Source organism: Girardinichthys multiradiatus, chromosome 6 (assembly GCF_021462225.1).
Source record: "Girardinichthys multiradiatus isolate DD_20200921_A chromosome 6, DD_fGirMul_XY1, whole genome shotgun sequence".
NCBI classification, from domain to species: Eukaryota; Metazoa; Chordata; class Actinopteri; order Cyprinodontiformes; family Goodeidae; genus Girardinichthys; species Girardinichthys multiradiatus.
Window position 1 is genome coordinate 9,976,138 of NC_061799.1, and position 27,122 is coordinate 10,003,259.

Sequence of the window (27,122 nt, forward strand, 5' to 3'; positions counted from 1 at the left end):
AGCTCACTCATTGTGAAACTGTTTTATTTATGACTTATTCAAAGTGGGGGGAAAACTAACTGCACTAATCCAAACCTGGAAAAATAGAACCGATCTTGATATTTTGGATGACTGCATTCTGAGAAATCCCCTCTGGATGCTCCTGTGTTGACTCCCGCTTGTCAGCAGGTCTGATGCGAGTGTGTGGGAAAGATCCCGCGTGGGGAAACGTCCATATGGCACTAATTGGAAAAAAGATGGGAGGAGTCGGGGAGGTGGCTTTAGTGGGAGGCTGTCAGTCTTAATGATCGGAAAGGAAGGGGAGAACAGGAGAAAGCGGTGAGCCGTCATCATAGAAAGCCCCGGGAAAGTACAGACCGTGTTTTAATGCGAAAATAACCTGCATGAGTGGTCCGTCCGACTCAGGTTCAGCTGCTGGAGGCGAGCCCTAAAGCAACTACCGATTTCCTCCCTAAATATAGTTATATAGATAAAACTGTTTAAATGCAACGCTGTTTGATATATGAGAAGACCATGGCAGCCGAGACGAAGAGTTCACTGAGCAACAATAACTGCAAAGACCACAGCAGGAGAAAGCTGCTGGTCGCTGTGGATCTCTTCTGCTTGTTATTAGGTAAGTACAGCGCATGTTCCTTACTGTGTTTATATGCAACATGTGCGACAAACATCACAACAGTGCTGGGGTCCGGGAAAGTTCTGGATTTTATTCATCTTTTGTTACCGTGTAATTGAAATGTGTCCTGAGTGTTCTTTAGTGTGTATATATATATATATATATATATATATATATAGCCATATTGAATAAATTAGAATATTATTGAAAGGTAACTTTCAATTCTCAAAGTGAAACATATTGGGTAATTCCGCACAGACTGATGTTTTCAAGCCATTATTTCTGTTAATTATCCTTTGTATAGAGATAAGCCATTGAAATGCTAAAGGCTCACGAAGACATCACACTTGATTTTTTTTTTTTTTTTTTTGGTTCTGGTCCCTGTTTGGATCAGTTGACCATAAAATATGACAAATTAGGGTCACCTATTCAAACACAAGTAACTAATCCGTGAGACTTGGATAGAAATTGACCAAAACTGCAAAGGTACAAAATGGCATAGGGGCCAACAAACCAGCACCCATCAAGTTCCCAAATCAAAGTTTCTTTTCAAAGAGTCATCATGAAAATCAAAACTACTGGTCATGATATTTAAAATCTTGTGTGAGAATCGTGTAGTCTGGCAGGATCTGCCCTTTGGAGTCAAATATGTTATTGTCTTTATAGTCTGTTGGATAATTTCAATCTTATGATGTAAGAACTAAAGCAATTTATTTTTAACAAGCACACTTCATCACAAGAAATATCCGTTTATAAATTATGGGAAATTATTGTCATTCAAACATCTCATATTTGGGCTTAAAGTTAATATATTGTGTGGCTGATATTCATTTTCAGTTGTAAACTGAAAACAATGACAATAAAAATTAGATTTTAGTTGAGCTGTGGTGACTGATGTAGTTGGAAGCCCCCCAGACAGCTCTGGAGCAGCTAAAAATTAAATTAAAATTACAGCCAGACCCAGAAGCTCTTGTTTAGCCCACAAAATAAGCTTTTTTATGTTTTCCAAATATCACACAAGTTTCTGGTATTCTGTTCTCCTCAGTCCCTAAAATATGCTGATTAAGAGGAAACCCACTAATGAACTGCTCCAAGAAGGGAATGTCTACATTTCTTTGCTCTCCACCCACACCTTTAACCATATGAACCTCTGCTTTGACTTCTCGTTATATTTTTCCGGAATGGCTCACATTCCTCACAGCGACATGCTTCCGATGTGAACAGCTGCTGGAATATACAAAGTGTGTCGTTGTGAGTGGCCTAATTAAAGCCAGCGGCCATTTATTGGACCTGAGTGCATCTTAAACAGCTCAGGCCCTTTGATGTACAACAGCTGCAGGTACACGTGGTGGGTGAAGCATTTTATAAATTGAAATTATTCTCTTTTTATAGTAGTCGATTCTTCATGTAACCATATGTCCGTAATGTATGGATCTGAGTGTAAAGCCACAATTGCAAGCCAGATGTTAAAAATAATGCTGTTTCAGCTTCCTGGTAAATCCCCCAACTGTTAGCAGTCTTGTAGAGAATAAACAGTCTTTTTTTCTGGTGGGCTATGTTTAGGTCTCGGCTAGTTTTCATCTGTGTGGAGGGTAAATCCCCATCATTTGTTCCGTAAACTTCACAGAGAGAAATTTGTCAACAGGCTGGCAGTCTGTCTCTGTCTAAAGATGTAGAGTAAAGCATCTGACCACAGGGAGGAAACTATGGACCACAAATAGTAATCTCCTTTGTCTTCATTCACTACAGTCATTGCTGCCTCCAAGGATATTATTATTATTTGATTGTTTTATGGTGTTCTGGCTCCCTTCTTCTCTATGGACCATCAGTGGTAGTAAAGATAACAGTTTGTCACTCAGATCTGGCAGGAACTGATCCCTGGTGCAGAAGGTGGAAGTAGTGTTTCCAAGTCAATCCTCTAATGACGTTCAAGGCACTTAGACACTAAGTACACGGCTAATAAGCGAAACATGCATCTACATATTTAATCAGTTAAATACAAGCAAAGGTCTTCATACCACTATACATTTATGGAGTCATTTTTTATGTGGTCAGTGACAAATATAAGTGGAGAAAGATCTTGAAAGGTTAGCTTGCAAATTTGAAACTGAAAACAAACACTTTATTTTTTCATTTAGGCAGTTTGTACTAAACTTGACATACATCACCGCTGGTACAGATAATGTCACCACCAATTCAAGTGGAATGTGATTTCTGTCAAACTTGTTTGGTGGGTCTTGTTTCACTCTACGCAGTGGAACTATGAGCAGAGTTTAGCTGCAGACTCAGCTGACAGACAGACAGGCAGGCTGTGTGAAGGCAGCTGAAAGTAAAAAAATAAAACAACCACATCATTATGTGTGTGTGTGTGTGTGTGTGTACTCCTCAGACCTGTTCGGGCATTCCCAACCCAGACTGCGAGCGATCCCTAGAAGTGGAAAAAGTGAATATGTTTGTTTTTACAGTAACACTTGGTGTTTTGCTGAATGTCTCCAGCACGTGTTGAGCACTTTGACATGGACATCATGATAAGAACGTGGTGAGACGCTGAAAAGGTCATCCACACCCCTCATCGTTCGCTTGCTTTATGTTAGGGCTAGGTTTGGGCCGAGACTAAGCAAACATGAGCGTGCAACTAAAAATGTATAACATTATTAAATTTGCTTTTATTTAAAACAGAAAAGCAATTATTACACCTACTGCTGTTTTATAGGAATAACATTAATAAGTACAAGTATTATATTATCACCGTTCATATGTTTTATTACTTGGATTTTAATACACAGACCTAAACAAAAACTTTTCAGTAAACGTGCTCTAAATTTAGTAATACTTTGCAAATAAACATGAGGAACGATTGTAAGGTTTTTTTTAGCGTTCTGTTCTCTACCAGCCTCTTTTCGGATGTTCTTACAGATTACTTTGTTTTTTAACATTGTACTACTTAATCCACTTTGAACGCTTTCAGAGCGTGCAGCTTTGATTGCAGAACCAAAGGGGCGTTGCTTACTAGTTGTAGCATTCATCTCCAAAAAAACAGCTTTGAACTCTACGTCACAATCCTGATGCAGGCCAGGCTATCCACATGCACTCAGAGCCAGAAAACTGCTTTGCGTCATCCTCAACATTTTATCTTTATCAGAGTCTGCTAATCAACATATTTCTCAGATCAGATGGACACTGCAGGATGGCACAATGTCTCCGTTCTGTGCGATGCTGCAGCTGGTGTGTTTTCTATACTCGCTCTACAATCACATATTATACCCCTTACAGTTCATAGTGGTTATGGGTTAATAACTACATCCCGATGTAGAACAGTGGCGTACTCTTGGTTGATGTACTTCGATCCCTCACTCCTTGCCAAGACCTTTCAGTTGGTCGCAAAGCTCCATAAATATGTAGACCATGGAATGAAAGGATGATCTGAAAGGGGCTATAGAGGAACACAACTTCGACAAGCTCACATTAGGGGGTTAATTAGTTCACATTTTTACAAGTTTAATATGAATCGGATAATGGTTACGGACATGTCCTTTTATGCATAACTGAGAATAATTTTGTAATTCCTTTTTCTTCTGGGCTGCACGGTGGCGCAGTTGGTAGCACTGTTGCCTTGCAGCAAGAAGGTCCTGGGTTTGATTCCTGACCGGGGGTCTTTCTGCATGGAGTTTGCATGTTCTCCCCGTGCATGCGTGGGTTCTCACCGGGTACTCCGTCTTCCTCCCACAGTCCAAAGACATGCCTGTTAGGTTAATTGGTCTCTCTAAATTACCCTTAGGTGTATGAATGAGTGTGTGTGTGGTTGTTTGTGTGTTGCCCTGCGATGGACTGGCGACCTGTCCAGGGTGTACCCTGCCTCTCGCCCATTGAGTGCTGGAGATAGGCACCAGCTCCCCCGTGACCCACTATGGAATAAGCGGTAGAAAATGACTGACTGACTTTTTTTTCTGTTGGATTCAAAACTTCTACCTCTAAAAGGAACTTCGAAAAAATCGAAATTGGTGAAAAGTGGCAGAAACCAGAAATATTTTCAGACAACTTAATTTGTCATTGTTGTAAGCATAGGAAATGTGTAGAAGTCTTCTTTCAGCTGGCTGTTAAGCAATGTGCAGCAACATTGAGTTTCTCTATGCTCCCTAGATCTGGGGAAACCTCCGGTCACACTGACACTTTCTCTAGTATCTGATTTAAAGGGATTTAAACCGTAGGAAGGATATGATGTCAAACTTTATATGAAGCTAACTTTTAAACCTTAGTGTACATTATTATACTGGTATGTAGCCCCTATCTATTTAGGACTCCTGGTTAATTAAGCAAACCGATGCTGATATGAGGATCTAAAGTTTTTATCTGTTCAGTCCAGCTTTTTTGGCGTTTTCATTTGCTTCTGTTGTCTTTGAGCTAATGCAGAAAAGCATCCCCATACCTGCTGACAGGTGTTAATACTGGCGCAACACGGTCTTACCACAGCCCTCTGATGTTTCATGCGGGCTCGGAATGGGTAGGAGTGGAAAATCCCAAGATGTTGTGCTCACTGCTGATGGTGCAGTGTTAGACGGATGCGAGGGGTCACGGCACTGAGCAGGGGAGAAGAAAAACAGCTGAATGCCTGGAAGACTGGATCTGACCATGACCTTCTGTTTCTTGTCATTTTTTCCTCTGTTTCCAAGAAGTTGTTTCATGGGCTTGGTCACTGTAAGGCTCATTTAAAAGCCACGGACTCTTGAATTCATTGATGCGTTTTCCAAATCCCTTTCTCTTTGAATGTGCCCCCCACCGCCTCTGGGCTTGTGGTAAGTCTAAGTCTGTGAATGTGTTTAAAGAGGTCGCAGAGGTTACGCAGAGGTTCTGAGGCAGAGTTACAGGTCTAGTACGTATCTGCAGCCCCACTTTTCTCCATCATATCACCAGCCTCCTGTGTTGTTCTTTTAAGAGACAGATAAACCAAAGCGTAGGGGATTTGACGTTCAGGATTAAGCACACTGAAAAGTGAAGTATGTTTTCACACCTACAGAACTGTTGAGACGCCCCGACCCTGCTTTAGAGCGGAATGTCGCTCTGGGTTGGGTATTTGTTTGAAGAACGACTGTAGGTTAATAATGTGAATCCTGCTGAACGTGAAGGGCGGATCGACATTCTGGATTTCCCAGAGCACCAGAACTCACTGTAACCTGAACTCGGCCCAGCTGGACCATTAAAGCCACAACTTAGCTCTGTATGTGTGTGTGTGTTTGTGTGTGTGTGTGTATGGGTGGATGAACGGGGTTGAGGGGCTCAGTAACTCAAGCATATGTTGACATTTGGTCTGAGAAATTGCCCCATTCCACCACCACCATAACACCAGTCTGCTTGTTTTCCTTTATATCTGCAGATCACAGCTGACATGAAAGCTAAACGTCACTTTGAAGTGAAGCGAAAGCATATTTTCCAAATTCTGTCTTACGATTTGAAGGCCTCTTCTGGGTACCACGTTCACCGTCGGATATCAAAGTCCTCCATCGTGGCCTCCTGAGATTGAGGAAAATAAACTCTCCTTATTGGCTTTAAATTATACCCCGTCTGTTTGTAGTCAGCAGATAAAAAAAGTGGTGAAAGACACTGAATTGATTAGATGCAAAAACCCCTGAGGGGTCTTAAAAAGGGCCTTTTAAAGTCTACCTCAAAGCCTTGGGCAGAAGGATAGCAGCGTTGAAAGTGTTTCGGGTTTTTTCTTTTCTGGTTTAACTGAAATTTGACATGGTTCGGTATTAGATTCTCGTAGTATAGCTGCAATAGGTTAAAATTCCACGTTTTCAGTAATTCATGGAAATTTGAAACAAAAATGTACAACAAGGTCTAATTGCTATATAAAACATATATATATATATAAACAAAAGCAGCGATTGTTTTTTATTATCTTATGATATAACATATGGATTATTACAGTTAGAATAGTATATATACCATATGTTTGTTTTGAGACATAGATTTTGAATTATTGATTAATTGATTTATACCTATAGAAAAATGTTTTTTATTCTTATCTTTATAGAGTAACACTGATGCTGGCTGGTTAATTAGTCAGGCTATACACTCAGTTGTAAACTAGCTGAAGATGATCATTAATTTAAGGAACATTAACATATATATATATAAATATATATATATAAATATATATATATATATATACGCTCATATTTCGAAATAGTTTCTCATGGCTTCAGAGTCAAAAAAAGCTGCTTGTTCTGACATTCTCAGGGCCATTATCACCTGTAAAGTAGTCGGTTACTTCCTTTCAGTCCATATCAAAATAAGGACCTTCTGCATGGTCTTTGTAAAAGTGTTTTTTTTTTTTTTTCCAAGGGTGCAAGTCATTTCACTCATTCACCATTTTGTACATTTGAAGTTTTGGTCATTTCAATGTCTAAATACTTCGGGTTTGAAATCATGACGTGTAAATCATGACAAAGGGGACGTTTCTAAAATCTGCTTATAGTCTACTGTAATTGTGGTTATATGACTTAGGTACTTTTTCATGTGATTTTCTGCCATATTTTATAGTGTAATGCAGAGGTTTTAGTCACTAATACACAGTTGATATACAGTGTAGAAGCCTTCTTTCAGCCAGCTGACAGGAAGTGCATGGCAACAAGTGGGGGAGGGGCAACACTCCCTTGTTCCACAGTCTTAGAAAACTCTGGTTACTCCAGCACTTTCTCTGCCCTCCTCATTGAAATGAAATTAAAACATGACAAAAAGAATTTCGTTAAGATTTTAACTTTTGTGTGTTTTTTCATTATTATTTTAACAACAATGTTGTCAATTAAACTTGTTATGAAGATGCTTCTCCTGGTAGTCTTGAAAGTGGTTTGTATTTACTCTCCTATTTTCAGATGTTTTAATATGTTCTGAAAAACCTCACCTGCACTCATGTATCTGTCCAACCATGCAGTGGTTCTTGTCGGCGTGTTTTTGCACAAATGTCCCTTCCCACCTTACCAGAGGGGGTTCTTCTGCAATGACGAGAGCATCAGACTTCCCTATAAGAACAGCACAGTGTCAACCACCGTGCTCACCGCTGTGGGCGTCACTGTGCCCGTGGCCTCTGTAAGTCCTGGTGTGGTAAAGCAGGAGAACAAGGAGAACATGTGCCGGAGCACACTCAGTTCACCAGTGGCTGGCTTTTTTACTATCACATACAGATTTGATGGCTGCCACAGGTTCTGAGTCACACTCAGTGGTTACGTCCCATTCACTGCAAATTGTGTATGCAGCACATTACTTGACCACCAGTTTCCACTGTATATTACCATAAACTGTTGAATCCCACCCTTCAAGGAGCCTTTGTTTATTTCACCACCCATATTTACAAAACCATCTGTTTATTCATAAAGTAAAAGAACTAAAAATATTATTAAATGTCCCAAATTGAAATTTAAATAAAAGTTTAACTTTTTCAATCAATGCCTTTAGATCGTAAACCTTTAACTTACAGTCCTACAGGAAAAGCTCCAGGTAAGAAGGTGAAATACCGGAAGAGTAATGATGAATCCTGATATTGGGATTATGGAATGAGACTAGAATTTAGTTATATTTTAGTTATAATTTTTATTTATTTTATTTTTACAAATAGTGAAAGTTTGACAACTCACAAACTGTTTTCAGAAGTCTGTAATCGGTTTTGAATAATCTAGTTTAGGAGTAATTTCTCCATATTTTTAGGGTTTTATGCTTGACTAACTCCTAGACAATCCTACGGCCCAAAACAGCATAGAAAATGCTCCCTTTTTGTGTTTTCACAAGCAGTCTAAATGTTTTTATAAATCTGAAACTGTGTTTTAAAGAATTGTTAGGTGTAGAATTTTCCTATTCAGGTTTGATAAGTCTAAGTAAGGTTTTGAACTGGAGGTGTTTCAATTCTGGGATGCAGATTCCAACGTTAGCTTCATTAGCAGCTAACGTTTAGTCACTCGGGTATTCTTACCTTGCTAACAAATTGTTGGCATTTCATTAACAACTGACTACCCAAAATGCTAGGTCTTGCTATTTGTTATAATTAAAATAACATAGTTGCAAATACATTTTCAGTGCTCAAAGAAATTGATTATGCTGCATTCTTATTTGCCCTAGAGGGCTGGAGCTGGAAGCACAGTCAATTAGTAATAGGAGTTAATTATTCTATTTATTTTAATATATTAACCTGTGTTTTGTAGATGTGATTTAAAAACTGTAGCAATATATTAGACTTATAAGGAGAAAAGGACAACGTTTTTTGGCTTGGTGGTTTTTTTTTAACGCTCCAAACCTCAGAAGAAATTAGCTGTTTATTTCTTTCCTCCTGCAAAATTGCAATTTCTCATTTCCGATTTCAAATTTGTCATATAAAATGGTAAAGTTGTGAGCTGCTTAGGAAGATACAGATCAGTTCCTTACAGAAATAGCAAGCTGTAAAGCATACTTGATCTTCAGTTGACAAACTGACCCACAGTGACCCTGCAATAGTACATAACGAACAAATTAGCAGTCATTACTTTATTAGTCACAGATTACAGCCACAGAACGAACTGAGCCAGTTCCAGATGTTCTCTTGTCGCCTTCTGCTTGTAACCACAACCTCTGTAATTTGTGTGTCATTAACCTAGCAACTCCATCTCTCTCCCTCACCCAACCACCCCCACCCCCCACCTCCTCTTCTTTCTCTGTGTGCCGCTCACTTGCCTCTACACACTAGCTGGCCTGCCTTTCTTGGTCATTGAGACCTGCGCTGTTCAGCCTTACAGTAGAGGGTTTTACTGCGATGATGAGTCCATCAGGTACCCGGCCAAAAATGGAGACACCATTAGTGACGGTGTGCTTAGCGCGGCAGGCATTCTTATCTCCATCCTCTCTGTAAGTCATCTCACTCTCATTACTAATGTCATCTTCACTCTTTATGCTTTAGCATCATGCACATGTACAAGCCACATGAATTCTCATGCTAATCCTTTGTTTTCTCAATTTTATTCCAGTTATGCTATTTCATGTTTTCTGTATTACAATGACTTAAACAAGTGCAGACTCTCATATCTGTTACAGTTGTTCATGTTTGCCTCAAGCCATATCTAGTTTGATCCACAGTTATTATACTATTGTAATAAAACAATATTATTTTCCAGAATCATAATCTCACATTGAAAATAAAAAATGAATATCCCAACAAATTTAAAAGGATCAAATGGTAAAAAAATAATAGATTTTTTTTACCAGCTCACTGGTGCCACAACTATTGGCACCTCTAACAAATCGCGAAAAAGAAATTTAACACATTTATTTGCGTAATTTGTCCATTGTTTTAAAATTGTAAAGTGTCTAAGATATTTTAATTAGTTATCCATGACTTTTTGTAACCCTAATGCATAAATATGATGCGAAATAGACACCTCAAAATGAGAAAGGGCAAGGTAGGGCGATGACCCATCTTCATTGTTTGATCAAAGAATGGCATCTTGAAGTCATCAAGTCATTAGAGCAACCATTAGATGCTACCTACATGGCATGAAAAAGTCTTATGTCCAACCATCACAAATATAAACAGGTGGAATTTGCAGAACTCTACAAGGACTAAAGTTGGAACTGCAATCATTGATTAGACCATGATTAAGTTTATGGCAACTGATACTGCTGGTCAGTCTGGCATAAAACAGCTGATATATATGTGGAAAAAAATACCTGGGATCTGTGTTGCTGTTGGCCTGTTTTATAGCAGTCAAATATTCCTCTTTTTGTATTCTTCAGTGTTGTAAAAAAAAAACTTAATGATGACCTATTGGTAAACATGGGTTGAGGAGCATCAAATTCTGGGGTGTCAATTATTGCTGAACATATGATTTCATTTTTGGATATTTAACAATTTCTTCATTTAACAAACAGTGACCTCTGTAGTGTTAAACAGAACCATACTCCTCATTGTTACCACAAAGAAAAAAATTACCAAATACGTATTGTCTTTCTATTTTGTGCCAAGTTTATTTTAAAACAGATTAAAAACATGGGTACTAATAATACTGGGGGACGCTGGAAGCACAAGCTGACTTACTTCGAACTGCTTTGTTCCTCAACACAGGAACTTTATCTCCCAGTTTGGGCTTTGTGGGAATAAACAAAGATTATCCTGAATGATAACTGATGCAGCTCATCTCCATACCTGGGCTATCAGCCAGGGTTACAGGCTCCAGGGAATATTGCATAAGAATGAGCCAACGACACTCATTCAGAGTTTTCCCCTAGAGGAAGCGAGATGACTGAAGTCATTATGGCTTTTACTGTAAAGTGAAGTTTTGGAGCACTCTCCAGGGAGAAAACAGTGAGTATGTCATCCTAGAATCTGGTAAATTCAAGTCATTTATGTTGGAACTAGTAAATTTGTATTTGAGCGTCTAGCAAAGCTGCTTTTGACAAATATACCATTAAAGAAGAAAAAAAAAAGAAATTTTTCTACCTATAGACAACAGCTGGTATTTTAGGACTTAGCAACTACACAATTAAATTTAAACTAGCAATTCTTGCAAGAACTCTGCAGCAACCACACAGAGTTGACTGAGCCTGTCTTTTTACGCCATAGCAACAGCTACCCAGGCGTGTAGTTAGTGCTTACAAAACACTTTTCAACACCTTGGTAGCCACATTGCAAGACATTCACAATCACAGATTGGTAATTTGTGTGCAAACAGATTCCTGCAGCCCGCATAAGGCCCATTTAAAAAGTTAGCTATTTTAACTCACATAATATGTGCAGTTTTCACCTTGATGACCGATGCCACCTTGCTTCATGGCCGAGGGTGTCTGTGTTGTCTCCCCTGGAGCAGAGTGCTGCACAGCCCTAAAGCCACAGGGGCGAGAAGGAGCCCCGACTGTGTAATTACGGTTGACGCAATGGTTGTTTGGTTAAATACCATAATTGCTGGGGTGGAATTGTGGTGAGGGCCCCAAACAAGAAAGAAAATGCCGTACATTTCATTTTCTCCTGGCAAGGCATGACTTTTGGATCCATCTTAACCCTCCAGTGTGCTATGGCCAACATTTTTGTTTTATGAAGCAGAAGAAAAAACAAACACTGGCTTATTTAGTGCTTCATTGCTCACAGAGCTCTACAAACCAAGAGGCCATGCCCTTTGAACATTTTGCTGGCCTTTATTAGGGTGAAAGGAACAACAATGGGGCATCATTTTGAAACTTGATGCAAGCAACAAATCAGCTTCATTCCTCCATTATACTAATATTTTCACATTTTGCCTTGTTACAACCATAAACTGCAATGCGTTTTATTGGGGTATTGATTTTCTGATAGACAAACACAAAGTAGCACTTAGTTAAATTGAAATGGAAAGGAAAGGATATATGATTTAGAAAGTATTTTATACAAATTGAAAAAGTGCACTGTGCGTTTTTATTGAGCCTCCCTGAATCAACATTTTGTAGAACCACCTTTCGCTCCAATTTCAGCTGTAAGTCCTCCAGCTTTCCACATCCAGGGACTTACATGTTTCACCATTCTTCCTATCACAATCCTTCAAGCTCACACTGAATGGATAGCGAGTGTCTGAGAACATACATTTTGAGTTCCGGCCACAGATTCTCAGCTGGATTCTGGACTTTGACTAGGCCATTTGCTTTGACCCGAATCATTCCATTGTAGCTCTGACTGTTTTTTAGGGCCTTTGTCCTGGGGGATAATGAATCCCCGCCCAAGTCTCAAGTCTTTTGGAGCCTGTATCAGGAGCTTGTCCCAGATTGCAATTCAAGAGAAGCATCCCCCACAGCCTGCCGCCACATTGTCATGTAGGGGTGGTGTGTTCGGGGTGATGTGGATTGCTAGTTTTCCGTCCCACATAGCGATAAGAATGTTAATTAAAAAGTTAAATTTTGGTCTTGTCTGACGAGAGCACCTTCTTCCACGTTTGCTGGGTCCCCTACATGACTTGTAGCAAACTGCAAACATGACTACTAATGATTTACTTTTTCCTTGCCACTCATCCATAATGGCCAGATTTGTGGAGTGCACAAATATTACTTGTCCTGTCAACAAATTCTCCTAAATAAGCTGTGGATCTCTGCAGCTCCTCAAGACATACTATGGACCTCTTGACCAAGGGTCTGTGAGATGTTCAAATCCTAATATTTTTTTGTAATAACCTAACTCTGCTTTAAATGTCATCTTAAACCTTATCCCTGTCCTGTCTGCTGTGTTTATATTCATTCACTCATGTTCTCTGAAAACCTCTGAAGCCCTCACAGGACTGCCACATTTATACTGAGATTAAATTACACACAAGTGGACACAATTTAGTTCTGCGGGTTATTAGCTGCACTGGATTGTCAGAGTAGAGGCAAAATACAAATCTACAATACGCGTTTGTAAACAATTTTTAAGCTATAATTTTTCTTCCTCTTCTCGGTTATGTGCTACGCCATGTTGTTCTATCACATAAAATCCCAGTAAAATCCAATTAATTTTGTGGTTGTAATGTGACCAAAAAGTTCAAGGTATGTGAATCCTTGTAGCACTGTGCTTGTGCAACAAGGCAAATCTATCAATCTTTTCACTCAGTGAAACGTCCTGCACAAGAGGAACCAGATAAGTTGTCTCTCCTCCAGCTGGGTAGCTGCTGCTGGCTCTAAAGGCCTGCATGGTGGAAACAACACTTTTTATCTGCTTGTTAAATCTCCAATGTTTTCCAGAGTGAGGGTTGCTCCTGCGCCCCTCAGAAGAATGTGCGATGAAATTGAGATACTAACATGAAAACAGCCAGACATCCCCTGTGAAATCGGAGAGACCCTTCAGAAAGATGGCGCAGAGAAAAACAAACGTGCGCCTGGTGGAGTCTGGCCACCAAAAATCAGACACGTCGCCTAGCTCAGCATTTCCTTGATTAGAACCAGCGGTTGCTCCCCCACCCCCTACTCTGCTCTTCATTCTTCTTCTCACTTTTCTTCTTCTCCTCCCTATTTGTATCTGTTCTTGTTCTCCTGTCTTATTTACATATCTTCTTTGCCTTTCTGTCCTCCCTTCTTGTCATTTGTCTACCTTCTGTCCTTCCTCTTTCTCCCTGAGCCTCCCCCAATCTTTAACTCTCTACCACAATTTCAATTGTAAACTGCTTGAAGACAACAGAGGATGATGAGGTTGGGGTGCGGAGAGGGCGTTTTTGAGCTTGAGCAGCTGTTTTCAGTCATAGATAGACACCTCCCCCTGATGTCCCTCCCATTCTCTTCAATTGTCAGTGTTCCGTGGGGGGTTATGCACTCGTCTGTGTTGCATTCTCTCTTCTTTCACTGTTTTCTCTCAGAAAAAGAATAGCACGAGTAAAGATCTTCAAATAGATTCAACAGACCAACATTTCCTTTCATAGTACGCTATGAGTTGATCATAGAACATTTCAAACCCAAAAAACTCTGGTAGGAAACCACCAATAGTATAAAAGTCTAAAGCGGCAAAAAGATTTAAATAAAGAACGAACAAAATGGTTAAGAGGCAAAATGAACAGCAGCCTTTAATCGCATATGAAAGCTCCTAAAACATTGCAAATGAGAAAAGACTGCAATGGAGGCATTTCCATGAAGACAAAAATACAATTTCTCTGACATCAGCTTCCTCTCTTTCCTCTTAGATCATAATAGGTGAAAGCTACAGGATCTACTTTCTGAACGAGGGATCCAAGTCTTTTGTTGGGAATCCCTACATTGCTGCTCTCTACAAGCAGATCGGGGTGTTCATCTTTGGCTGTGCCATCAGCCTGTCCTTTACCGACATCGCAAAAGTGTCAGTAGGCCGCATGCGACCACACTTCATCGACATATGCAAGCCCGACTTCTCCACCATCAACTGCTCCCTGGGCTACATCACTGAGTACACATGCCATGGGCCAGAGAGCAAAGTCCAAGAGGCCAGGTATGGTTACAGATGTGAGATGGGTCTCCTTAAAGCAATTTAGATGGCATTGATAGATATGTGTCTTATGTTAAGATGCTGACTGATGAATGTTCTCCTTAGGAAATCATTTTTCTCTGGACATGCGTCGTTCTCCATGTACACCATGCTTTACTTAGTGGTGAGTTTCCAGACTGTCCTCCTTTTACTCATTGTGGGGTTTAATAACAGTGTAACGAACCCAAAACTTTGCTTTTTGTTTTTTGTTCTTTTACAGTTTTACTTGCAGTCTCGCTTCACCTGGCACGGTGCCCGCCTTCTGCGTCCGTTGACCCAGTTCACCCTCATCATGATGTCCTTCTACACCGGCCTGTCTCGGGTGTCCGACCACAAGCACCACCCCACGGATGTCCTGGCTGGGTTCATTCAGGGCGCCGTAGTGGCCTACTGCATTGTAAGTTTTTTTTTTTGGAAGGCCTCGGGAGGGTAGCAATACATTTCAACCTTATTCAGATGTATTCACAGTTAGCCAAAGAAGGGCTTTGATTGTTTAAAAAAAATTGGGAATTCAGAATTACTCTTGTATAACTTTTTCTAAGACCGTTTGTGCTGTGTGGTAGCAATATTTTCTCTGCAGAGATACCTACTGTTTAGGAGGAGGATTGGAGCATGTAGCTTAGTTTTTATCGAATGTAAGTAACTATATAAATAGTAGAGGTAAAATAATATTAAAACACAACATTTCATGTCAAAGTAAAGAATTATATGCCAGGGATATGAAGCTGTGGCCTTTGAGTTTATCGACACTTACTTTAAAATAAAAAAGAAAGTAGTTCTTGAGTTGCAGTGTTGTGCTGGCCTCCACCAATTTTAAATAGTTTATTTGCCAGTATTTTGAGTTCTTGTTGGAGACAGAATCTTGTAGAGTGGCAGAAAAGATACAAATGACTTATACAGACTATGGGAATACTCACTAACCATTAGTCACTAACTATGCTAAACTTAGCATTGGCTTCACAACTTTCTGTTTGCACTCAAGTGAAGGGCTGTTTGCAGGGTTTTTAATTAGTCCGGACTACAATTTATCACATCTTGTTTAAAATCTACATTACTTAGACCGATCAAACCTTGACAGAATTATTTTACACTGATTACAGATTCTTTAAAACAGAATATCTGAATATCTGAAACTTTATCGTTATTATTTTCTATTTGTAAAAACCACAATTGGTGGGTCCTATATTTTTCTTGTGAACCCAATGTCACATGTCGTCTCGAGAGCTGGATATATTATTACTTCCTTAATGAATAGCATGAATTATTTAAGGGGTTCTGGAACAGGAAATCTTTTGTATTCTACTTAGGCCTGTCATTCATGGGAGTGCCCTTTGTTGTAACATCTGCAAGGTTGGGCACTCGCCAGTGAACATTCAGAGGTACATAATCCAAGCATACATGTACGAATCATAGATCAATTGTTTATCCATATTTTAACTGTACCACATGTTAAATAAAACAGCCAACTTGATCCTGTGTGTTTAAAGTAGAGGGTATTAAACTTGTTTCTACCGTTACGAGAAGCTGAATGTAAGAGCATAACCTGAAATTTGCTTTCCAAGCAAATGAACTTGCTAAGTAATAATCCATAAGAATTTTCCCCAACACTGAATCAGATTCAAAATATGTCCCTTAATCACAGCCAAGGTATGGGATGTCTGCTGTGATCCTTTAGCATTGAACTTATGTGGTATCTGATAAAAATGGAACTTAATTCCTCTCAATACATGGTTATAGTCAGTGCTTAAGGACACAGTGACTGCTCTAGTTGTTTTAACAAGTGATCAAAACATGGACAGTTTGCTTTGATCATAAACTTGCAATGTTTATGATCACTAATCATAAACAGTGCAAGTTTTTGTTTTTAAAGTTTTTTCTAAATTGTCCTTAATGTCTAAACCGAATTCTGTACAAACAGAGCAGGGATGCAGACTAGGAGTAAGGAGTAAAGTCATCGAAAGTAATTAAAAGCAACTTTATATACTTTTTAGGTATAATTAACTGTGGATAAGCTGCAAATGATATTTTCGTTTTTGTGCCAAAACAAGGAGCAAGCGATGTGTTTTTTGTTTTTTTTTTCTTCTTTTGTTTTGGCCAATTGCAAGACCTCAAAGAATTTCCTATCTCTGCCTGCAGGTTTTCTATGTGTCTGACTTGTTTACGCCCAAAGGAAGACGCTCCGCTGTGTCCCAAACACCGGTGAAGAAAGATCTCATTCCTGCAGCGGACATCAGGGAGCGGGGCAACCATCTCATCATAGCGTAAAGGAAGGCTGAACTGACTGCAAACAAACCATGAGCAGAGCTGTGCATTGGTTTTTTTTCCGGCCACTAGTTCCTACTGGATAAAATAAACAGAATAAAGGAAGACCAGAAGAAACAATTGAGCAAGTTTTGTCTTGTGAAAGGACATTTTCATCTTTTCCCCTAATCTCACCAGACATGTGAATGTGTGGAGAGGAGAGATGACCTTCTTTTGTTTCACAAGGAGTATTTGACCTTCTCTCCTGTTGTGAAGATTGCACGCTCTCCATTGCCAAGACCTTTTCCTGAACAAAAGTCGGAAATCAAGCAAAACTTTCAAATGGCAGCTGCTAACAAAGCTATATGTGGTTTTTGTGCATTTTATTTCCTCCCCTTGACCGCGTCCAGCCTGGGTGCTCCACTCATAGACCTGCTCCTCAACAAATTCCTCTGTCAGGAAGGATATTGGTTTAGTTTGGTCGTACTTCAAGACATTGCGTGTGTGATTTGTGAAGCACTATTTTAGTTCAGTATTATTTGTCACCACTCGAATGACCTTTTACAAGGTTTGAGAAAGCTTTGTAAACTTTCACTCTGTGCATAGTTCAATGTTGCCTCAAATGTTACAGTTATGTGGAAAATACAACGAGGGTGTGTGTGTGTGTGTGTGTGAGTGGGTGATCTTTTTTTTTTTCTTTTTGGATGTGGGCCTCATTCTGCTGGCAAGGATGAGCCCCCACTGAGCCATTTAATGAAACGACTGTCTTTTATGTGTGCCAGACGGGTGCTCACATGTGTTGGGTCAGAGTGTGTGCGCTTGTGTTTTAGTGTTTCTTCGTGTCTTAATGTCAGGGTTATATATTTCAATGTTTATGGCCTAATAGTGTGGCAGAAAAGAGGCACCTGTTCTAATAGATGCATGCAACAGGAGACAAGATTGCCATGTAAGACATACAATTTGAGCACATGTTCAGATTAATCTCACTTATTATACTAATTGGTTACCCTTAACACTAAAAATAGCTCGTCTTGTAAAATCACACAATTGGGTTATCAGTAGAGATGCACTGACCAGTGACTGGCCAATTGGAAACTTAAATATCCAATTCTTTTTTAGTCAGTGAATGCATCGTAACAAAGTCCAACAGGTTGCGCTAACGACAACAATCTTCAGTGTGGACGTTGTTACTCAAAAGGAGGAATTTTCACTATCAGTGAGATGTTTTAAAATGAAGTCAAAGGAAGAACACAATGTTAAGAAGATGTTCAAAGTTTAGCTGTATTTACTATACAGGCATAGCTGCTCATCCAGGCTAGACTCCTTTTGGTGCGGGTCAGTACACTCCTCAACCATTTATTACTTCTGATCATGCATGACTTTTTCAGGGACAAAAAGTAGATGCTAAACAAAGATGCCATCCTCTTTCCTATGGATCTGCTGTTCAATGAAGGCCAAAAAAATCTTAAGTTAACTCCCTAATAATTTCTTTCCTGTTTTACTGTGATCTATTTCTGACACACAATGTGACGTCACTTCAACTCCTAGTAAAATGGTTAATTTAAAATAATTAATGGTCACTCACGGCAGGAAGGCTTGAAAAACACAAATCTTTTAAACAAAAATTTAGAACATCATCTGATTGCTTTTAGTAAAAACAAAATAAACACCCAACTAAATGTAATCTTTAAGTTATTATTCTGTGAAATATACCTTTTCATCTTTCTTGAAAGCAACCGATAGACTTGCAGCTTGCCATCTGTTACACGATCATTGTTCACATTTGGCCAGCTGAAATATTTCCATACAGGTGAGGGGAATTTGTAGCAGGCTTCTTTTCAAGCAGCTGGCAGGAATTGCACAGCAACAGGTGGAGTTAGGCACATTTCTAAATTACTCTTTCCTCTCTAAAGTTAGAGAAGAGTTGTCACTCCGAGACTTTTTCCAGAATCCCATTAAAAGGACTTTAAACCTTAGGAGCATTATTATGGAACATTTTAGAAGTTTTAAAACAGTATTTTTTCAAACCTTTGTATACCTTGATACAGCTAAACTGCCAATTCCTTTTATTAGCAAGCTTTACAAAACTGGAAATGGACAACAAAACTCTGATCTGTGCATCTCTAGTTAGTAGTGAAGGTCTGCATGATATAAACATAATATAATACCTACAATATGCCTGCAAGACTCCATTGAAGCATATATAGGAATCCAGGTCCTTAAAATATGCCAACTCCGTTATAAATTAGACTGCCTCAGAAAGTTCACTGTGCCACTATGTGTTGTAAATTGCTGTAATTGGTCATTTGTCTTCTGCAGAAACACCCACTATGACTCTGTGTTGAGACCTGTGTAAATGTAGAACGTGCTTCTGTGTGAGGCAAACAGCATCCAGTGACGTGAATATTAACTCGTATAAAACAAGAACAAAGCAGTCTAAACCAGATGGCTTCGGTTCATTTTTTTATGAAAGCAAAAATCATTTAATATTTTTATAATGTGAAATTTTGTACTATAAAACTGTATTAAAGAAAGAATGCCTTTAATAAAACACAAAAGAATAAGAAGATGAGCGTTTCTTTGGGATTTTTGTTGAAAGGTGTTTTTGAGAGTTCTGTGTTATGTTTCAGCAGGCGGCCAGCTTTGCGTGTGATGAAGAGATTTTGGGCGTTGGGCAGTGGTAGACTTCCACGAGCCTCTTCCTGTGTGGAAATAGTGAACATTCCAGGTTTTAACCCTGCTCCCTATCGGCCCTCTGAAATAATATAGAGTCCACACAGAAACTATGCCAGAGTGGCATGCTACACTCACATGTTAACATGCTTAAAAGCTGTACTGATTGTGTTTTCCGCCCTGGATTATCCATTTAGACCTCTTTGTCTCCATGAAATACGCACTCGGGCATCCATAGGTCGCATTTTGTGACTCATGCACTATGCTAAGCTGATTGTTGTTAAGGATAAGGAAAATAGCCCACAATTAGATTAGAGCTGATAAGTTTAATAAGGTGCAAAAGGTCTTGGCAGAAAAACACTTCAGAATTTTATCTGAATTGTGTTTTTCCTACAGATCTACTCAGACGTTTTCATATATCCATCAGTGCCTTGACAGTCAGAACAACTTGTGGTTTTTATAAGTTAAACCATGATCATACCACTTGAGGGATATTTAAAATGAAAATAAAGGTACATAAAGCTGAATTTATTTAGGATTTTCCACACAGGCTCAAATATATACATACACCTGACATACAGTACTGTGCAAAAGTTTTAGGATAGGGGAATAAAAATGCTGTAAACAACGAATGAATAATCATTTATTTTCATCAATCAACAACATGCAGCGAATGAACAAAAGAGAAATCTAAATCAAATCAATATTTGGTGTGACCCCCCTTTGCCTTCAAAACAGCATCAATTCTTCTAGGTACACTTGCACATAGTTTTTGAAAGAACTCTGCTGGTAGGTTGTTCCAAACATCTTTGAGAACTAACCACAGATCTTCTGTGGATGTAGACGTTCTCACATCCTTCTGCCTCTCCATGTAATCCCAGACACACTGGATGATGTTGAGATCAGGGCTCTGTGGGGGCCACAACATCACTTCCGGTGAGTCTTGTTCTTCTTAACGCTGTAGATAGTTCTTAATGACTTTGGCTGTATGTTTGGGTTCGCTCACTTCACATTTTGTAAATTGATAAAAATAAACTCATATTTCTGAAAGCATTCTTTGTTTACAGCATTTTTTCACACCTGCCTAGAACGTTTGCACAGTACTGTATATTTAGAATAAATGTCAGCACAAAGGGCATGGAAAGGTTTAAACTGTGACAATGTTTTAGTGGATTTTGATTATGCAGCGCACCATGTATATCATTGCAAGAAGACAGGAGGAGCAAGAAGAGACCATAGCGATCTTTTCTAGCCAAAGAACATCAGGTCCTATTTTGATCAGGTCTGAAGTCATGGCGAAGACATTTTGAAGGACTTGGTGAAAGCAGTGAAATGCGTGTGAAAGGTCAGATTCAAGGTGTTTGTGGTCACTGCAGTTGTAAATAATTGTAGTAATAACTGTGAAGCCTCTGGAACATGGTGTCTTGAAGATACCATGTATCTGTCTGATACACTAATATACACTTTTTTATCAATTATACATCCATGCATATGTGAGGTATTCATGTCTCTGATAAAAGTCTATATGTTTGTTCACACCTAGAACCAGCATTCATTGTTTTTCAAAAGCAAGCTGAAAGATGGATCAATGTGACCAAAGAACATGTGTGAACATCCTCCTGATATAAGTCCATAATAAAAAGCATGTTATTGGGAAACTGATATATATTGCTTCCTCCTGGTTCACTACAGTTTCAGGTTACATTTCTGATGGGCCTTGGTTATTTGCTTCAGAAGATATCTCCAGGCCCATGTGGCTTTATCGTTTATGGTGACGTGACAGTTTCTCCAGATTCTAAGGATATTTTTGTGTCATATGCAGAATGGTTTTAATTCAGCAACACTGGAGGGTTGTCAAGAAGTAATGCCATGTGTAAGATCATGGTACAAAATTTGGACTATGACTAGGCCACTCCATTTCCTTTTTTTTTTTTTGCCAGAGTTGGACTTTCTGGTGTGCTTTGGATTATTGTTCTGCTGCATAACGCTCGTGTGCTTGAACTTAAGGTCAAAAACTCATGGCCAAAATGTTACACTCCATAAGCTGCACGGAGGTTTGTGTGTTGCTTCTCTGTTGTTCTCTCTCATTTCTCCAGCAGGGTGCAACTGGCAGGCTCCAAAGCTGTTGCTCATAAAGCTAATCAGGAGGTGCTTAGATGGGAGCAGGGAATCCTGAGAGAGACGCCAGATTGTGTCCTCAGATAGCACAGTAATCAAGCCAGGTCTTGCTGAGTTCTTCATGAAATAATTCTATCACTGATCATACCTCATACCTCGTCTTCTTGCTTCCAGGGTCCTGTTCCTGTGACCAGTGTCGGGTTCCTATCTCGGTGGCTGGTGTCCTCCATCTCAAGGATTTACTAGAAGATCCTTCTTTGGGCCATTGCTCTTAGTCTCCTTGCTGCTCCTCCACCTTCCTGCCTCCTAGCTACGCTGTGGTTCAATAATCCATCGCTCACCTGCCTGCCCACCCTCTGTCTGCTGTGGCTCTCCCATCAGTGTCACTCTGGAGAAGGACAAGCAGATGTTCTGACAGTGCAAGCCTCTCCAAAACAGCAAACCTGTTAATCTCACACTCAGAGAGTTACTTACCTTCCCCAGACTTCCATCTTCATCATCAAAAAGTTAAGCAGCACCTTCAGCCTGTCATATTTCATATTCAACATAACCTCACCTTCTCCCTCCAGTGTTCCCCCTGACCCAGTGCACAACACCTGAAGTTCTCTACCTTGTCTTTCAATAAACCATTCAAAACTGTCGAACGTGTGTGTAATTGTTGCCTGAACCAGAGCCATAACCCAACATAACTATGACACAAACATTCTCCTTCAGGAGTTTTCATGAAAGATCAGAAATCATGGTACCATCAATTGTGGCAAACCGGCCAGGTCCTGAAGATCATCACACCATCACCACCACCATGATTATCTGTAGGTATCATGTTCTTTTTTTGATACCGTGTGGTAAAGTTATTAACTGTAAGGTGATGCTGACCTTCCAAAAGGGTTCCACAGAACATTTTCCCCGAAGTCTTTTTTAATCTATTTCTTATTGTTGAATCATGAACACTGACCTAACTAATAAGTAATGCTGTGCAGCAGTGATTACAGAAAGTGAGCTGGAAGATAGATAAGAAACATGCACTTACTAGCAGAAGTGAGCAGATTATGACAGAAAGCTCAGTAAATGGAATGAAAAGTAAAAATTTGTTCCCATTTTATATCTTTCAAACACGACAATCAGCTTTCCTGTCCTCCGTTGATAACGAATTGTGGAAAGTGTTTCATCAAAGTAACCATAAAAGGTGTAAACCTGCCTCTCCTCTTGTGTTAAACACCACAGTGCATGTAATTTATCTGTTCTCTGTCAACAACATGGCAAATCTCAGCCTACCAACCAACAGCATCATTACAACATTTTTTACTCAAAAACATTTTTTTTTTACTGAAAATTGAGGTTTTTGGCACACTGCAGTCCAACAAACAGCACTTTGATTTATTTTTTCTCATCTTCTGTTCTTCTGGAGACATTTTCTGAATGTGGTTCAAAGAGGCTCTTCTTGATCAGACGCTTTTAACGTTCAGATGCTGGAATCCCTTTCTTGTGGTCTGGGTGGAAAAAAAACTGTTGTGTTTTCCTGCCACAGTTTGACTGCTGTTATTTGTGAAGCAATTACCCTGTGTCATTTACAGATTCTTTACAGGCACTCTGGATAAGCTGCTGCGGTTGCTCTGAAGTAATCTCTCTTTGTTGTTTGCCCCACAAACAAACACACGTTAAGCATCATCAGGACTCCCACCAAGACCACAATTTCTTGCATCTGTTAGCAGTTAAATTCCTTTACTGATGTATTTTCTCATCATTCTGTTACTGTAGACTATGTTAGAGAGGAGATATAATGAAGCTCCTGAGAGTACAGGTATCTGAAGACCTCACCAGGTCAAAGAACACCACTGGGATCATGAAGAGAACCCAGCAGAGGCTATACTATCTGAGAAAGCTGAAAAAAGCATCACTCCCAACCAGTGTCCCTACAACATGCTGGAGAGTGGCTGATGTAGAAGAACTTAGTGTGAAACTGCAGCTGCAACATGACCGACAATAGGGCCCTCCAGAGAATTTTGAGGCGAGCTGAGAAGGTCTCGATAGTGTCTCTGCCTTCTTTCCAGAATCACTTTCAGAACTGCAACAGGAACAGAGCTTAGAGCACTGTTAGAGACTTCCCAAACTCTCTCCATGAGTATTTTAATTGTTATCCTGTTTGCCTGATTGGTGTTCTGATTAGAAACAGAACCACCAGACTGCTACACAACGTTCTGCCACAAGAAACAGTTTCAGCAACATTTTAGCAAAGCCCAAATTGTGATGGCTAGAGTACAAAAACAACAACTTATTTGGGCGGACCTCAGTCTGCAGTAGTCACTATCTGTCAGGGTGGTCAAAAGAACAGTGATGAACAGGCTGATTGATGCATATAGGAGCAAAGATGGTTGGTCTGATCTAACAGACCAGCAACTCAGGCTCAGATTGATGAAAAAGTTAATGCTGGTTTGATAGAAGATGCATACGTGCAGACCAGTCAGGGTGAAAACAGCATTGCCTGATGGCTGTGGCCACTTTCAGCAGAATTATGGGTCCTTCTACAAAGCGAAAATGGTCCAGGAATGGTTTAAGGAGCACAGCAACGAGTTGAAGATGTTGACTTGGTCTTCAAATTCCCCAGATCTTAATCCACATGAGCATCTGTGAGATGTACTAGATCAAAAAGTCCAATCAATGGAGGCTCCACCTCTCAGCTGGAGCACTTAAAGGATCTGTTGCTTACATCTTGGTGGCAGATACCATAGCACACCTTAATGGGTGTAGTGGAGTCCCTGCTTTGACAGCTCAGGGCTGTTTTGACATTTTGACAGCAAAGGGGAAGCCAACACACTATAAGGCAGGAGGTCACATTGTTACGCCTGATCGGGGTATTCAGTCAGTGTTAGAGATCCCTGAGAAATGTCTAGTTTCGCTTTGTGCTGTTTAGCATACAATGAACTGACAATAAAATGATTTGAACTTGAATTTACAGTTTTTATGTTGTTTGTTTCTTTGGACTGCTTTCTGTTAGTTTAGTCTGTCTCAGACGTAAAATCAGCATAAATACAGTTTTTTGTTTTGATGCACTAGTGGCCTGTATTTTTGGACTTTTTCTTTAAAAGCAGGCAGTAAATGGGGTGAAGAGAGGGGAAGACATGCAGCACAGGTCCACTGGCCGGGGCTCCAACCAATGGACAGCCGCGTCGAGGGCCAAAGCCTCTCTATACATGAGCCGCACGCTCTACCGCCACCCCAGCACCATGCCCTAAGTTTTTTTTTTATTTGAACCTTGTTAAAGGAAAATAAGAGTCTGACCTTGTTGAGTTTCTCTTGAGAATGTTGTGTATATAAGAATGTGGTCTGCCTCCTCCTTGAATCAGCTTAGAGCCAATCATAGAGCCTGACGCCAAAACTTCACTGGCATAAGCTGCAGAGGTCATCGGTCCTCCCGTTGACAGATGGAGGAATGCTGAGAGGAAGTGTGGCACACCCTCTGTATGCCCTGGCTGATAAGTGACCTGATTACAACTCTGCTGGGCATGTTCTTCTGATTCAGGCAATGGCATGATGATGGCTGGCTCCGAGGGGAACTTTAGCCTTTGAGCTCTGCCAGGTTTTAAAGAATTTTTCTTTTCTTGGCTCGTGGCGCACAATCAGTTTCCAGGACTTCCAGCACTGAATACTTAATTCACTACATGTTTAATCTGGTTCTTGTGATCATTTGTGGTTATTAAGTGTATGGTTTGAGCTGACCCAAAACAGAAATGCTGCACAATAACCAGCCTTTCACATGTTACGTAACTCACCTTATCTACTTCCTATTATGAATGCTAATGTCCGCCCTTAAAACTTCTCTAAGCCCTGAAGTAAAGCAGAACATGTGCTGTCCCTGTCCAGAGGCCCTGACTCTGGGGAGTGCTTTGGTTTGTGTGCTCCAGCTGTAAGTCTTTTTGTCTCTGTGCCTATGTTTCTGACCGTCTCCGTCCATCCTCCCGTCTGTCTGGAGAACGTAAACAACAAAAAGGCAAGCCAGACTTCTCTTTCAGCAGATATGGAGACAGGGCTGAGAGTCTCTGTCTGGGACTGTCTAATAAACACACAGTCTGGTAAGCTGGATTCTGATGGCAGAAACAGGTTAGGAAAGTTTTATGTGTTCTAGATCAGTGTTATATCAGCCATGGATGTTCACATGGACTGTTGGAGCAAATTGTGATTAGTTCATTTATTATATTGTTAGTGAAGGTTCCAAAGTACCAGATTATTGAAATGACCTCCAAACTGCTGCCCACTTATTTTCTGGTTACACATTTTCTTCTAAACATCTCTGTGACAAATGTGACCCTGAATCCAGCAGCACCATCAGCAAATTTCTTCAATGCTTCACAAGACAATCCAGTAAACACTACACTCTCCAAGTCCACATAAAGCAGGAGTCACTGTATGTGTGTCTGAGTCACACCTCTGCAAATCAAAAACGTTGAAAAGGGAAAAGAAGATATGAGTAAAACAGCCTAAGAAACATCCATTACCTTCACCTTGAACTAATAGTGTTATAAAGTTGTATTAGACTCTTAGTTTCCCGACTGGTACCAACAAAGTTTTAAACCTAATTTACACAAACAAAGCAATTACATAACTAAAAAGGTAATCCCAGTCAAAAGCTTTTTGTCCCAGATACTGATCCAAGGTATTTCAGAGAAATTTTTGTCGATACCGAGTCCAATGCTTCATTAAGATCGCTTTGATGTTTCAAATCATTGAAATCTCAGTAGCTATAAAGTGCAGTAAAAAAAACAAAAACACATTTTATCAGCAGTTTCTTCTACTGGGTCCAATCAGATTAGATGGAGGATATATGTTAAAAGCAATTTCAAGTCTCGCCACAGATTTTAATTGGATTTAGGTCTGGGCTTTGACTGGGTCATTCCAACTTATGAAAATGTTTAGATCTAATTTATTTCATTGTAGCTTTGCTTGTATGTTTAGGACTGTTGTCCTGTATTTAGCACCTTCCATCTTCACACTAATGAAAGCAAGCAACCTCAAAACATAATGCAGGTACCGTGTTTCACCGTGTTGGTGATGCTTTCAGGATGATGTACCATGTTAGTTTTTTGCCACACATAGAATTTTGCGTTTAGTCCAAAACGTTAAATTCCGGTTTTTAATCTGACTGTAGAACCTTCTTCCAAATGTTTCCAAAGCCCCCTTCATGACTTGTGTTATTTAGATTAAAAAACAATGAGAGCAAAGTTTAAAGATGATTGCAGAAAGCTATGCTGCATTTTAAGTAAATGTATTGTAATTGTATTGTAATAGTGTATCCTAGACAAAGTTAGGTCATTCCTCACATAAACGCAGGTTTCTTGTACCACAAGTCCCACCTTTCAAATTGATTTCCAACTCTAAATTCCCAAAGCCATTGCCCCCCACCCTTTCATTCTTTTCCTTTGCAGAAGAATTTCAAGAAATTGCCTCCATATGTATCTTAGGGAGCCCCATAGGAAAGGGGCCAAGATGAATGCTGTGCTGACAGAGCCCAAACATTGACTTCATCAAACATCACAAGCA

At 39.8% G+C, this 27,122-nt stretch overlaps 1 protein-coding gene across 2 annotated transcripts; it reads left to right on the forward strand.

Moving 5' to 3' along the window:
* The first annotated feature begins 298 nt into the window (after positions 1 to 298).
* On the forward strand, positions 299 to 19,363 carry LOC124869685 (phospholipid phosphatase 3-like). 2 transcript variants are annotated; one of them, XM_047367695.1, is made up of 6 exons: positions 299 to 613; positions 9,324 to 9,481; positions 14,239 to 14,519; positions 14,622 to 14,679; positions 14,776 to 14,952; positions 16,692 to 19,363. In XM_047367695.1, the coding sequence occupies exons 1-6, from the start codon at positions 484 to 486 to the stop codon at positions 16,818 to 16,820; spliced, it is 933 nt and encodes a 310-aa protein (XP_047223651.1). In that variant the 5' UTR covers positions 299 to 483; the 3' UTR covers positions 16,821 to 19,363. The 2 variants fall into 2 exon arrangements, with proteins under 2 accessions (XP_047223651.1, XP_047223652.1); XM_047367696.1 differs by lacking the exon at positions 9,324 to 9,481 and adding an exon at positions 7,545 to 7,699 and having other exon boundaries at positions 300 to 613.
* The last annotated feature ends 7,759 nt before the right edge of the window (positions 19,364 to 27,122 follow it).

Coding starts and splice junctions, on each gene's coding strand:
- LOC124869685 (XM_047367695.1), top strand. CDS start 484: ATGCAACGCTGTTTGATATATGAGAAGACCATGGCAGCCGAGACGAAG. Junction 614..9,323: donor TCTCTTCTGCTTGTTATTAG/GTAAGTACAGCG, acceptor TCTACACACTAG/CTGGCCTGCCTTTCTTGGTC. Junction 14,953..16,691: donor CCGTAGTGGCCTACTGCATT/GTAAGTTTTTTT, acceptor CTCTGCCTGCAG/GTTTTCTATGTGTCTGACTT.